Source organism: Rattus rattus, chromosome 9 (assembly GCF_011064425.1).
Source record: "Rattus rattus isolate New Zealand chromosome 9, Rrattus_CSIRO_v1, whole genome shotgun sequence".
Taxonomy (NCBI): domain Eukaryota; kingdom Metazoa; phylum Chordata; class Mammalia; order Rodentia; family Muridae; genus Rattus; species Rattus rattus.
Genome location: NC_046162.1, coordinates 69337784 through 69350104, shown reverse-complemented (window position 1 = coordinate 69350104; position 12321 = coordinate 69337784). Strand labels below are relative to the sequence as shown.

General features: G+C 46.6%; 1 protein-coding gene across 1 annotated transcript; it reads right to left on the bottom strand.

Moving 5' to 3' along the window:
- Positions 1–398: 398 nt before the first annotated feature.
- Positions 399–7163, bottom strand: LOC116910586. The gene is made up of 3 exons (XM_032914508.1): positions 7030–7163; positions 3023–3196; positions 399–635 (listed from the first exon to the last, which is right to left on the bottom strand). Exons 1-3 carry the CDS (start codon positions 7111–7113, stop codon positions 405–407), a joined length of 489 nt encoding a protein of 162 aa, XP_032770399.1. The 5' UTR covers positions 7114–7163; the 3' UTR covers positions 399–404.
- Positions 7164–12321: the final 5158 nt, after the last annotated feature.

The window sequence follows — 12321 nt, the reverse complement described above, 5'->3', positions numbered from 1 at the left end:
ATCCTCCTCTCTCTCTCTCCCCTCTCTCTCTTGACCCTCCCCCATAGTGTAATACACTGTGATTAGCCTCTTTGTGAGGAACTAAACCCAAGATGGCCATCTAATATCCCAGGAGCAGCAGGTAAGCAATGTTGGAATTCTGGTGCACGGAATGACAGCCTGATTCCCCTAATGTTTCAGGCTTCTGAGGAAAGCGTCATTGAGGATTTGGGTCCGGCTTTGTCTCTTACACATCCTAATGGTCAGTCTGTGCCAGAGCATCCACACGGGGCGTGATATGGTCATTTCTTAGAGTGTATAAACACGGTCATAGGTGAAGCTGGGTCAACAGTCTCAGATGCCCGGGCGCTCTCTGTTTTCACGTCAGATCTCGCAGAGAGGGACCACAGTACGGTTCTGCAACCTTATTTCATGTCGTTATATTTCGTTGCTTTGACTATCGGGGGGAATAAAGGCTTTTTAATGTGGCTCACTGGCTTGTCTTTTTCACGATGGCTATCATCCTTTCCCGAGGCCAGCTCTTTTGGAGACAGGGGTAAATCCTGGAGATTCATGTCACTGAGGGATGAAGTATTTATTCTCCGCCTGTGAGAACTCATGGGCAAGTCTCTGGGTAGCACCAACCTTCGCATCTCCTGTGAAGTAGAGAAGAACTGTGGTGAGAGGGAGCGTGGGGGGTTGAGAGCGCCTGTCAGTATCTCCAAAGGGAGCTGTTAATGGGAGTGCCTTGCTACACCTTCCCAGGTTCAAATCCTGGCTTCGCTGTGGAATGCTAACAGTTGCAGATAAGCAATCTGTTTTTCTAGCTTTACGTCCTATGGGGAGAGTGAGTGTGCTGCTCATTTGACCGAGTGTGTGAGAATTAAGTGTTCGCACAGTCTTCAGTGCTAAACCTGTGTGGTAGCTTAAATGAGAAATGGCCCCCATAGGCTTATGTATTTAAACATTCAGCCCCCCCCCCAGTGATGCTGTTTGGAGAGGTGGAACTTTTAGGATGTGGAGCCTTGCTGGAGGAAGTACTGAGGGGAGGTGGGTTTTGAGAGTTTTTGGCCTCACTCCACTTCCTGTTCTCTCCTGCTTCCTGTGTGTAGAAAACATCACCAGCGAGCTTCCTGTTGCCATTATGCTGTAGCACCCTCCCCACTGCCATCATGGACTCTATCCCTCTAAAGACATAAGTGCGAATAAACTCTTTCTTCCTTTCGTTGTTTCTTGATAAAGAATGTTTTGTCACGGTAACAGAACCACAACATGACATGAGTTAATAACTTAACGCACAGGCCCTGTTCCTTCTAGCACATGGGAGACAGTCTCTTCCCATAGAGAAGGTATCCATTTGTAGGGGCTTGTTCTGCAACAAGACCTCATGCCAATGTGGGCGACTCTTAGCTCCTTCTGAGTAATCAGTTTATGCCTCTTCTCATTCACCATTTATCATGACTGTATGACTTTGGTTCATGGCAGTGTGTTCCTGTAAGAACAGAAGCTCCTTGGGGGGTTTGGACTTCCATTCTTGGGTTTGGGCCTGGACACAAGCAGAGTGTCTGAAGAATATTGGTCAGCGGACAGAAGAGGAAATCTGGCTAGTTTCCAGAAAGATCAGAGAGTGGTAATTTTTAAATTCAGCTTCACATGGGAATGTGGTTAGTACGACAAACCATCTGATTTGCTCTGGTCCAAAGGAGCTGGGATATTTGGTTTTAGAACAAGGACCTCAGAGTCTTCGGAGACTCAAGACTTCACGTGTTAAAAGTTGGAAACTGCAGGGACAAATGTGAAAGTCGGTCTTGGAAAACTAAGGATGGGTTGGCGACTTCATCTATAGAGTTTTCAGACAGGCAGATGGGACATCTGGGATCCAACCCCAAACTTCTCATCTTGTTGCTCTGAGAAAGGTTTAGGCATTATTAGTATATCTAATTTCCGATTTCAGATAAACATCAGTACAGAGGTGCAACAGCAGCCTCCAGCACCCATTGGAGGGCTGTGTCTAGTCGCAGTTGACATCCTATCTCTTCCATGTTCAGGGTTCTATTTGTTTAACCCTGTTAGCTATCCTTCTAATGGGTACCCATTAGATACCCATTGTACCTTTCAAGATGTATAATTTTCTGTGTGTGCCATGGCAGGGGCAAATTTGGGATGTGCTGACTCATCAATAAGGGTCAAAGGCAGTATGCAGAATCACTGTGTGTGTGTGTGTGTGTGTGTGTGTGTGTGTGCGCGCGCGCGCGCGCGCGCGCACATGTGCATGTGCATGCACCCATGGGTACATAGAAGCCGGAAGAGAGTGGTATATGTTCTGATCTATCATTCCTTGCCTTATTCTCTCGAGACATGGTCTCTCACTGAACCCATAACTAGACTGACATCCATGAAATCCTAGGGATCCTGCAGTTTCTGCCCTTGCCACCCCCATAGCGCTATGATTGCAGGGATGAACAGGGCCATGGCCATACTCAGCTTTTTATGTAGATGCCTGGGGACTTGAACTCAGGCCCTTATGCCTGCACATCCCGTTGAGTCATCGCCACAGCCCCCAGAATCTATATTTTTAATCAGTCTTTCCAAGTAGACACACTCAAATTTTCAGACCATAGGAATGTATACCAACTCCCTCTCCTTCCCAGTAGAGCTCTTCCCTTGAAATGACCTCATCTCTGAACATCAAAGCTGTAGCCGTTGCCTTCTAAGCATCCCCTGAACTCCTCCAACAGGTCATTGTCCCATATGACATGAGAGACTACTTATAGTGGCAGATGGGAGGATGAATGTCAGATCTTCAAACCCCCTCTTCTGTGAGCTGGTGGTGAGCAAAAGTGGCAGACGTATATGTTCTCTGTAGATGATGAGTCTGGAGAATAGATGCTTGCCATTCAAAGATACCGAGTTATGGAGTTTAGTTTTTAACCCTATTTTGTTACTCGGCACTATTGGGTCCCAAACTGACTAATACACTTCGGAAAAGGAAGAAGAACTGAGTTTGGCCCTGGTGCCCCCAAGGACTGTATCTGACACTTACTGTGGTGGCCAGAGCCTGGAAAGGCGAGAAGACCTGCCCGAACTGATAGCACTTGTGCATGTTGATGTCACCAAATCGGCTACGGCGTTCCTTCCACCCTGCCAGCCTCTTCTCTGTCTTCAGGTCCATAAGGTGCCGGAAAGGGCCCTGCTGGGGCAGACGGACCATACGTGCCTGCAAAGGACCAGTTAGCATGGGTGCATTGTAAGACAAGACGTACTCTGCAGCAGGCAGATCTTGCTCATGCCTCTCGTCAATGAGATGAGCTTTCATTGGCTTTTGCCTTCTGCTATCCTGAGAGACAGAGGAAGGACCATGCCACCTGCTGATGGGAGTTGTGATGGTGTGTATATGCTTGGGCCAGGGAAGGGCACTATTAGAATGTGTGGCCCTGTTGGAGTAGGTGTGTCACTGTGGGTGTGGGCTTTAAACCCCTCATCCTAGCTGCCTGGGAGCCAGTCTTCTTCTAGCAGCCTCCAGATGAAGATGTAGAACTGTCAGCTCCTCCTGCACCATGCCTGCCTGGATGCTGCCATGCTCCCACCTTGATGATACTTGACTGAGACTTTGAATCCGTAAGCCAGCCCCAATAAAATTACTGTCCTCATAAGACTTGCTTTGGTCATGGTGTCTGATCACAGCAGTGAAACCCTAAGACAGGAGTCTAGCACCAATGCACTGACAGCCAGAGCACAGGCTGAGTTTCAGCTGAAATAGTGCGGATTCACTACGGGACCTTGACCTTTTCACTCAGCTCCATGGGGACTGTTGGCCAAGGTTATTTATGCCCTTTGCTGTGGCATAATTTAGATGAAGAGCAACAAGTTGGGCTCAGTCAGTAAAATGTCTGCTCTGACTCTGGGTCCTGGCACTCATGTGAGAAGCTGGTGATAGCATTGCACACACACACACACACACACACACACACACACACACACACACACACACAACACACACACATCCTGGTGCTGCATCACCATGGCAACAAATCCCGGGCCTATCCATGAGGCATTTTCTGGGTTAGATGAAGCGAAGTAAGAACACCCACCATAGATGTGGGTGACACCGTCCTGTAGATTGGGGTCCTGGACTGAACAGAAGGCAATGTGTCAAAGAAGCACCATTGCTTCCTGCTCTTGCCATAAGGATTTCCCGCCCATGGTCGACCATCCCTTTAAACCATGAACCAAAATAAACCCTCCCCTCTGCCAGTCGCTTGTATCTGGCATTTCCTCGCAGCAATTAGAAAAATAACTAGTATGCTTTGTCACCGTGGTTTTTCTTGTTTCCGACCATATGACCCTCGGGTGGTTTCTCTCTTCTTACCTTGCCCCTTCAGACTGTCAACAGGTCCCAAATCCTTCCTGGACAACGCAAGTCGTTTTGTACAAGGAGCTCCACCTCACGATCTGCTCATGTGTGCCCAGCGGGAGAGCATCTTAGACTCCTCACTGGTAGACTTTTTCCAGGAATGCTTGGCTCCCTTCTTAGTGGAGGAGACCTGGAAATTACCGCCTCTCTCCACAGTCTGATCCTTGTTTGTTTCCACAGAGCCAGGAATATGGCCAGTAATTGCGATTGGTGGCTGATGGCTTTGGGCTGCTGACAACTGAGCTTTTTTCCCCTCCCTCATTTTTTTTTTTTTTACTAACTTGAGTATTTCTTATTTACATTTCGAGTGTTATTCCTTTCCTGGTTTCCAGGCAAACATCCCCCAATCCTCCTCCTCCCTTCTTTATGGGTGTTCCCTCCCCATCCTCCCCCATTGCCGCCCTCCCCCCAACAATCACGTTCACTCCCCTCCCTCATTCTAACAAGGCATCACCACAGGAACTTGGTCCCAGTGAGGGAGTTAAACCACATCCTGTCTCCCACATATCAGAAAATAAGACCAGGTTTTGTTTCTTCTACCACTGACTAAAAGGACAGCAGAAAGGGAGTGGCCAATCGGATCTCAGGGATCCAACCTTTCCCTTCCCACATGAAAGAACTGACCTAGCAGGGCGGAAGGAGGGGCTTTTCTAGGTCCTGTCACCTCCTCTGCCCTCAGTTTTAAACATGTGGATGTAGTTTCAGGGTAGCTGCTCTTTCAAAGGAAGGCCCTTTCAGGGTTTACCACGACGATCTGTGGCTTGCTGGCGACAGACCTCCGATGGACCAAGACCAACCTCATCAGATCTGACCGGAGCTGACCTCCCATAAAGCTCTCTCTGCAGTGAACAACGAGTGGTCCTTCCATCTCCCTCCATGTCCACCTCTGCTGTTTCTCCCCCTTTGTTGTGTTGCCTTTCTTTAGAAGACTCAGCATCACCACCATCATCCTCATCACCAGTATCATCATCCTCCTCCTCCATCGTCATTCACCATCATTGTATTTTTAGTACAGGTCCTAAGTTTATGTCTTTTCTGCTTGCATCCCAGCCATCCTCAGCTTCCATTGTTCTCTGGCCTTCTCCCTTACTCAAATTCATCTTCTAAGACCCTGACTTTGGCTTCCAATAACTTATCACCTCCACTGGGGGTTGCTCTAAACTTTTAACCAAGCTAGCTTTCCTCAGTACTCCCACAGTGTCTTAGGGTGTTGTTGCTGTGAACAGATACCATGACCAAAGCAACTCCTAATTAATTAATTAATTAAGGACAATATTTAATTGGGGCTGGCTTACAGGCTCAGAGGTTCAATCCATTATCATTAAGGCAATAGCATGGCAGCATCCAGGCAGGCACGGTGCAGGAGGAACTGAGAGTTCTACATCTTCATCTGAAGGCTGCTAGCAGAACACTGGCTTCCAGACAGCTAGGACTAGGATATTAAAGCCCACGCCCACAGGGACACACCTACTCCAACGTGGCCATACCTTCTCCAACATGGCCACACCTCCAAATAGTGCCACTCCCTGGGCCAAGCATATACAAACCACCACACACAGCATTCTCTCAAAGGCTCTCTCTCCCTATGCAACTTACTGCTCATGTCTCTATTTGAACCTTGTTACAGGGTATCTGACCATGCTGTGAACCCTGAGATTGTAAACTGGAAAAACTTGTTTCTAGTTGTGGCGTGGTGTCACCATAGCACACACCTTTAATTCAGGAGCTTTCTGTTCATTGTAAACAAGATTAAATAAAGTCAACCATAAATCAAGAGGCGGAGCAAGCAACCAGTTGACAGGGAGCGAACATAGGAAAAATCCATAGAGTAAGAGGAAGTCATGGGGACAGATAAGAGAGACGCACAGGAAGTAGAAAGGAGAGACATTCAGTTTGAAGGATTTTTAAGACAGTGTGGAGAAGGAACTTTGTCCTTCTGGGACTTTGGTTGAGGAGGAAGGTCAGCTGGGTGCTTTCTCTGCCTCTCTGAGCTAGCAGGCTTTCCCCCAGCATCTGGCTCCTGAGTCTTCACGTGGTAAAATCAAAAGATTGGGATTTTGTTTTAAAACTAACAGAGCCTGCCCCAAGTAGTGTCCTCCACCTGCATGGCTTGCAGACCATCTAGGAAATTTCCCCACAGAAATCTGTCACCCATGTGAACAGCTGGATTTGGATTTTCTGGATTTTTAAAGTGTCTGTAATAGGAATAAAAATTCAAAAACTCAAAAATTCAAAAAAAGTGTTGGAGGAACACGTTTCCCACAAAGTGAAAGGAACCTATTACCTGTGGGGAAGACGGTGGTTTAGCCCGTCAATGGTGGGAAAGAAAAAAGGGTTTCTGGAGCGTCAAGAGGTAAAGACCATCTTCTGTGGTCTACACATGCGCAGTAGACATTCGGGGCATGGAGGGACAACGGAGGCATCCCGAGGTGCGAAATGTCTCCAGGAACCTCGGAGAACTGCGCACACTGGAGAGTGTCTTCTTTTGGTCACTCCCCGAGTGAGGCTTACAGTGTATTTTCACACTTCTCTTTCTAATCTTAAACAATGGCAGGCGGGTGACAGGGTCCGGGTGGGAATCCTGTCCCTCTGGTCCTCCACCCATCCAGTCACGGCTCGTCATGCTCTCAACTCACCCGTTTGTGGGAACTTATCTTCTCAGTCTGTAGCGGGTAAGGAGAAGAAAGAGGGCTCGGGGGGTCGTATTTTCGGAAGCTCATTGTTGTCAGAGGGGACAATTCGCAACCTTGTTCTGCAGCTTTGGTGTCACTCGCTCCTAAGGGGATTAGAGAGAGATTCATAGGACTCAGAGGGGTTGGCAACCTCCAATCTGTTTCCAAGGAGCAGGAAGAGAGGGGATGTATTCCAGGATTCCCCGATGTGATGCTTGCTTCTTTGCTATAATGAACGGGGTTACTTTTTCGGTGTCTGACCGCAAGGCATAGCAGGAGAACACAATACACTCTCCACCAAGAGCAGGGAATGGAAGCCATGGGGGTGATGCATGGGGGCTGATCTGACAAAACTGAAATCACTTGGCACTATGGTGAGTGAGGGATTTTCTTGATCAGATGGTTTTCAAACAGGAAGATGTCTGGGGACATTCCTTCACTGATATTAGAACCGATTTCTTTAGGATTCTGATGTAAGACCAGGAGCCCTCTAGGGCTTCTGAGCCCTTTTGAGAACTGCTGAGACAGTCTTCCTCATGAACTGAACAGCCACTGTAGACTTGACATCTCTACTGTGAGGTAGCCATTATTGGACTAAAAGGACCACATCCTTTAGCCAAGCTATTAAGCTTCCTTTTAATATTTGTATTTTCCTTCCAGAGAATGAAATAAAATACAACTAAATAAAATAGAGAACTGGCTAATAAAAGTGCTGCGAAATTCCTACGTGTTGCTCAGGGACGCCTTGTGGAAGCTGTGAGAACGTGTGTTATCGGGAATTTGCTCTGCTGCAGCTCTGTGAGTCGAGTGGATCCTCACTGTGGGGATTTAACTGAGTGGAGAAATATCATTAGGGCTCCTGCCTGGTTGTTTAATCGGGTCAATTAAGGAGTCCATTGTGCAAACCCTCCATTTCGCTGCGCGGATCAAGAGTTCTCCTCCCTTAACAGAGGCTGATACACTTTCTCCTCAAAGGCCAGATGCTAAATACTTTAGGATTTGTAGACTGCATGTGTTTTCAGATATAAAGCATGTCTATTGGAGCACATAAATAGCTTTGGTTGGGCTTTGGGAGATGGCTCTGTCAGGAAAGGGCTCGCTGTGCAATCGTGACACAAGTTTGATCCCCAGGACTTGTACTGCACGCTGCTGTGCCTGCTTTTTATTTTCACGAGTGCTTGGAATCCATACTCAAGTCCTCATGTTGGTGAAGCAAACACCTTACGTACTGAGCCATCTCTCTAGCCTCAAGGCTCCTTTATATAAAATGTAATAAAGGGCCCTAATTTCTAGAGTAAATGATTCCATTGTCACACTCCTTAATCGCCCCTTCTCATGCTGGCCAGCTTTCGGGGATCCGTGAAAATTTCCTAGGTGTGCTCTACCTCCCGAGGATGTGGGAGGGGGTTAGTCATCCGCCCACGCACGACCACCAATGGGTAACAAGGCTGTGGCATCCCCGAGGCTTTCTCTGGAGGTTTCCTCTGTTGGGGCCACCACTGCTGCTCTTTAGATATAGCTGCTGTTGTAGAGAGCCAGGGCTGCTGTGTGCCGTGTGCCCTGTGCTTCTTCAATCCCTCCTTCAGGCTGAGTGGAAGCCTTGCATTTCTCAAAGGATTAAAAACAGAGAAAGAAGTAAGGAAAACTGCCAAACCCATCCCAGGAAGCCACACTCACCCTGGTACCTAGAACCACACAAAGACCCAAAAGAGAAAGAGAATTTCAGACCAATTTTCCTTATAAAAATTGATGCAAAAAAAAACTCAATGAAATATTCACAAACTGAATACAAGAACACATCAACGACATCATCCACCGTGATCAAGTAGGGTCCATCCCAGGAATGCCAGGAGGTTCAATATATGAAAAATCCACCAATGTAATCCATCATATGAAGAAACTGAAAGGAAAAAAAAACCCCACAGGATCATCTCCTTAGACGCTGAGAAAGCCTTTTACAAAATACAACACCCCTTCGTGTTAAGTCTTAGAGAGATCAGGGATACAAGACACATACCTAAACACAGTAAAGGCAATCAATAAACAGCAAGCTGAGAGTCAACATCAAGATAAATGGAGAGAAACTTAAAGCAACTCCACTAAAGTAAGGGTCAAGACAAAGCACTCCCTTCCTTTCTGTTCAATGTAGTATTTGAACCACTACCTGGAGCAATAAGACAACTGAAGGAGATCAAGGGGATACAAATTGGAAATGAAGGCATTATAGTCTTGCTACTTGTGGATGATAATATACAAAAGCAATCTTAAAAATTCTATCAGAGCACTCCCACAGTTAAAAAATAACACCGGCAAAGTGACTGGATACAAAATGAACTCAAAGAAATCAGTAGCACTCCTTTATACAAACGATAAACCAGCCGAGAAAGAAGTTAGGGAAACAACACCTTTCACAATAGCCAGAAATAACGTAGAAATATATTGGTGTAATTCCAAGCAAGCAAGTGAAAGACCTGAATGACAAGGACTTCAGGTCTCTGGACAAAGGAACTGAAGAAGGTATCAGAAGGTGGAAAGCTATTCCATGCTCTTAGGTCAGTGAAAAATGGCCTTCTTGCCCAAAGCAATCTACAGATTCAACGAAATTCCCATCAACATTTCAACGCAATTCTTTGTAGAGATAGAACATTCTCACCTTCACATGAAAATAAACAAGAAACCCACACACCTGTGGTCACTTGATTTTTGACGAAGACACCAAAACCATACAATGCAAAAGGGAGCGCATCTTCAACAAATTGTGTTGGTCTAACTGGATGTCTGCATGTAGAAGAATACAAATAGATCCATGTTTATCACCCTGCACAAAACTCAAGCCCAAGTGGATCAAAGACCTCAACAGAAAACCAGATCCACTAAAGCTAAGAACAGAAAGTGGAAATAACCGTGAACTCGTTGCTATAGGAGACAACTTCCTAAAGTGAACACCCATAGCTCAGGCATTGAGATCGATTAATAAGTGGGACCCCCTGAATTAATTAATAAATGGGACCTCACGAAACTAGAAAACTTCTGTAAGGCAAAGGACACTGTCAAATAGGATAAAATGACAGCCTACAGGATAAGAAAAAGATCATCAACCCTACCACTGACAGGGGGTTAATACCTAAAACATATAAAGAACTCAAGAAATTAGACACAAAACACCCAAATAACTCAATTTAAAAATGAGGTACAGAGCCAAACAGAAAATTTGAGCTTGCATTCTGAGTGTGCCTGCACATGTATGCGTGCATGTGGAAGATCCTGGTCAGTTTTGGGTGTTGTTTCTCATGTACTGTCTACCTGTTTTAGTGGCAGGATCTCCCATTGGCCTGGAACTTGCCTGTTAGGCTAGACTGGGCTATGGACTTCAAAGATCCATCTTTCTTCTGGTCCTAGCGCTGGGATTTCAGATGTGTGCTGCCGCTTATTACGTGGGTGCTGGGGATCGAACTCAGGGTCTCATGCTTGTACAGTGTGCACGCACTTCACGGACAGACATCTCTCCAGCTCTGAGCATTTTCATTGGCAGGAATAAGGTGATAGTTGGGGCACCATGGTTTAATGGGGTGTCTGGAATTTAACGGAGGCTCAATAAATGTGTGGGAAATAAGTTCAGGGGACGAGGACTGTGAAGACGCTCGTCTGTGCCGAAACTCCTTTTCTTCCCAGAGGCTCTGCCCCTTGGGATTCCTGTCAGGAATCGGCAGCAGCGTCCGATATGCGGAAGGGATTTCCCCTTTATACCCCAGGCACCAGAGCACGCGTGGCTTTCAACCTCAAATGTCTTCCACTATCCCCAGCATTTCTTAAGAGGAATCAAGTCTCTTGGGGCTTTGCTGAAGCCCCCTTAGCCATGAACTGCCTGCCTTTGCAATTGGTATTGCTGGACTCAGGGACTATTCATCCAGCAGGGCGCGCGGGGACAGCCCCTCCCAGGCTGGGATGAAGGAGGCCCTGGGGGTGAGAGAAGGCACGGGGAAGAGAGGGAGTGGGAGACTCCAGGTTGTTCTTTTATTTGTGTGTGTGTGGGGGGTTAGATAACCAGGGCATTTGGGTAATTTTAAAATTCCTTCTTTAGTAATGGTTTTTAGGGGTCAGGGGAAGGGAAGGAGGAGGAGAAGGTGCAGGGAAGCATTCTCTGGAAGTGATTAAACCCAGAGATAATATAAACTCATAGAAAACTGGAAACTTTTTTTAAAAAAAGATTTGTTTGTAACCTCAAGATTAATCCCATGCCCTGGATGCTGAAAATACTTCTCTTTGGGCACAGAAAGGGCACCTTCCTACTTAACTCTGAACCCTGTAAAGTAAAAATAGTCTTCTGCTGAACTAGTCTGTTTCCTCTTAAGGAAAGAACACGTTCTTGGCAAACATTCTATCTCTGAGCTGCACTTCTTCATCTTGGTTATTTTATTTTGTTTTGTTTTGATTTTATTTTTGTTTCCTTTGAGAAAGGGCCTCGCCACGTGCAGGCTACATCGAAATACATTAACTTACCTGCATAGGCCACCGTGCCCAGGTCTCTGGAGGCCTTAGGACAACCCTGGGTGTCATCTCTGGCTCTCCAGCACCTTTGAGACAGGCTCTCTCACCTTCTTGAAGCTCACCAATCAGGCTGTTTGGTCAGAAAGCTTTCCAGACCCTCCCGTCTGCACCTTCCCGTGCTGGAAACCCAGGTGTACCTTCACATCCAGTACTTTCTGCAGCTTTATGTGGGTTCTGGGGCATTGAACTCGGGTTTTCATTCTCTCACACCAAGCCCTGTATGGACGGAACCATCTCTGCAATCTTTTAGAGCTATTTTCAAAGGGATTTTCGCGTTTAGGGTAGGGGCACGGAACTTTCACTGGCTAGAGTAGTGGTTCCGGGTCTTGGTAGTGTTGGAGCCTCCCATGGGGGCTTTCAAACACTCCAGTGCGCAGGTGCGCCCATGCCCACCGAGTCTGAGTTGTGCTGAGTAATGCTTTGCTGTGGACAAACCTCTGGGTGATTTCTACCAGGGCAGCAGGGGCTTGTACAGTACCCTATTAGAATCTGACTTGCTTGTGCAGACTCCGGCAAAACGGATGCTCCTCTGTGTTCAGCTAGAAGCCAAACCATGTTTTTTTTTTGTTTGTTTGTTTTTTTGTTTTTTGTTTTTTGTGTTTTTTTTTTTTAGGGTGGAATTGATAACCCTATGGATTATAGTGTTTGGCTGGTTTAAGCATTTTTTTTGTTTCTGACAGTGGCTCCCCTATGCTAAGAAAACACCTT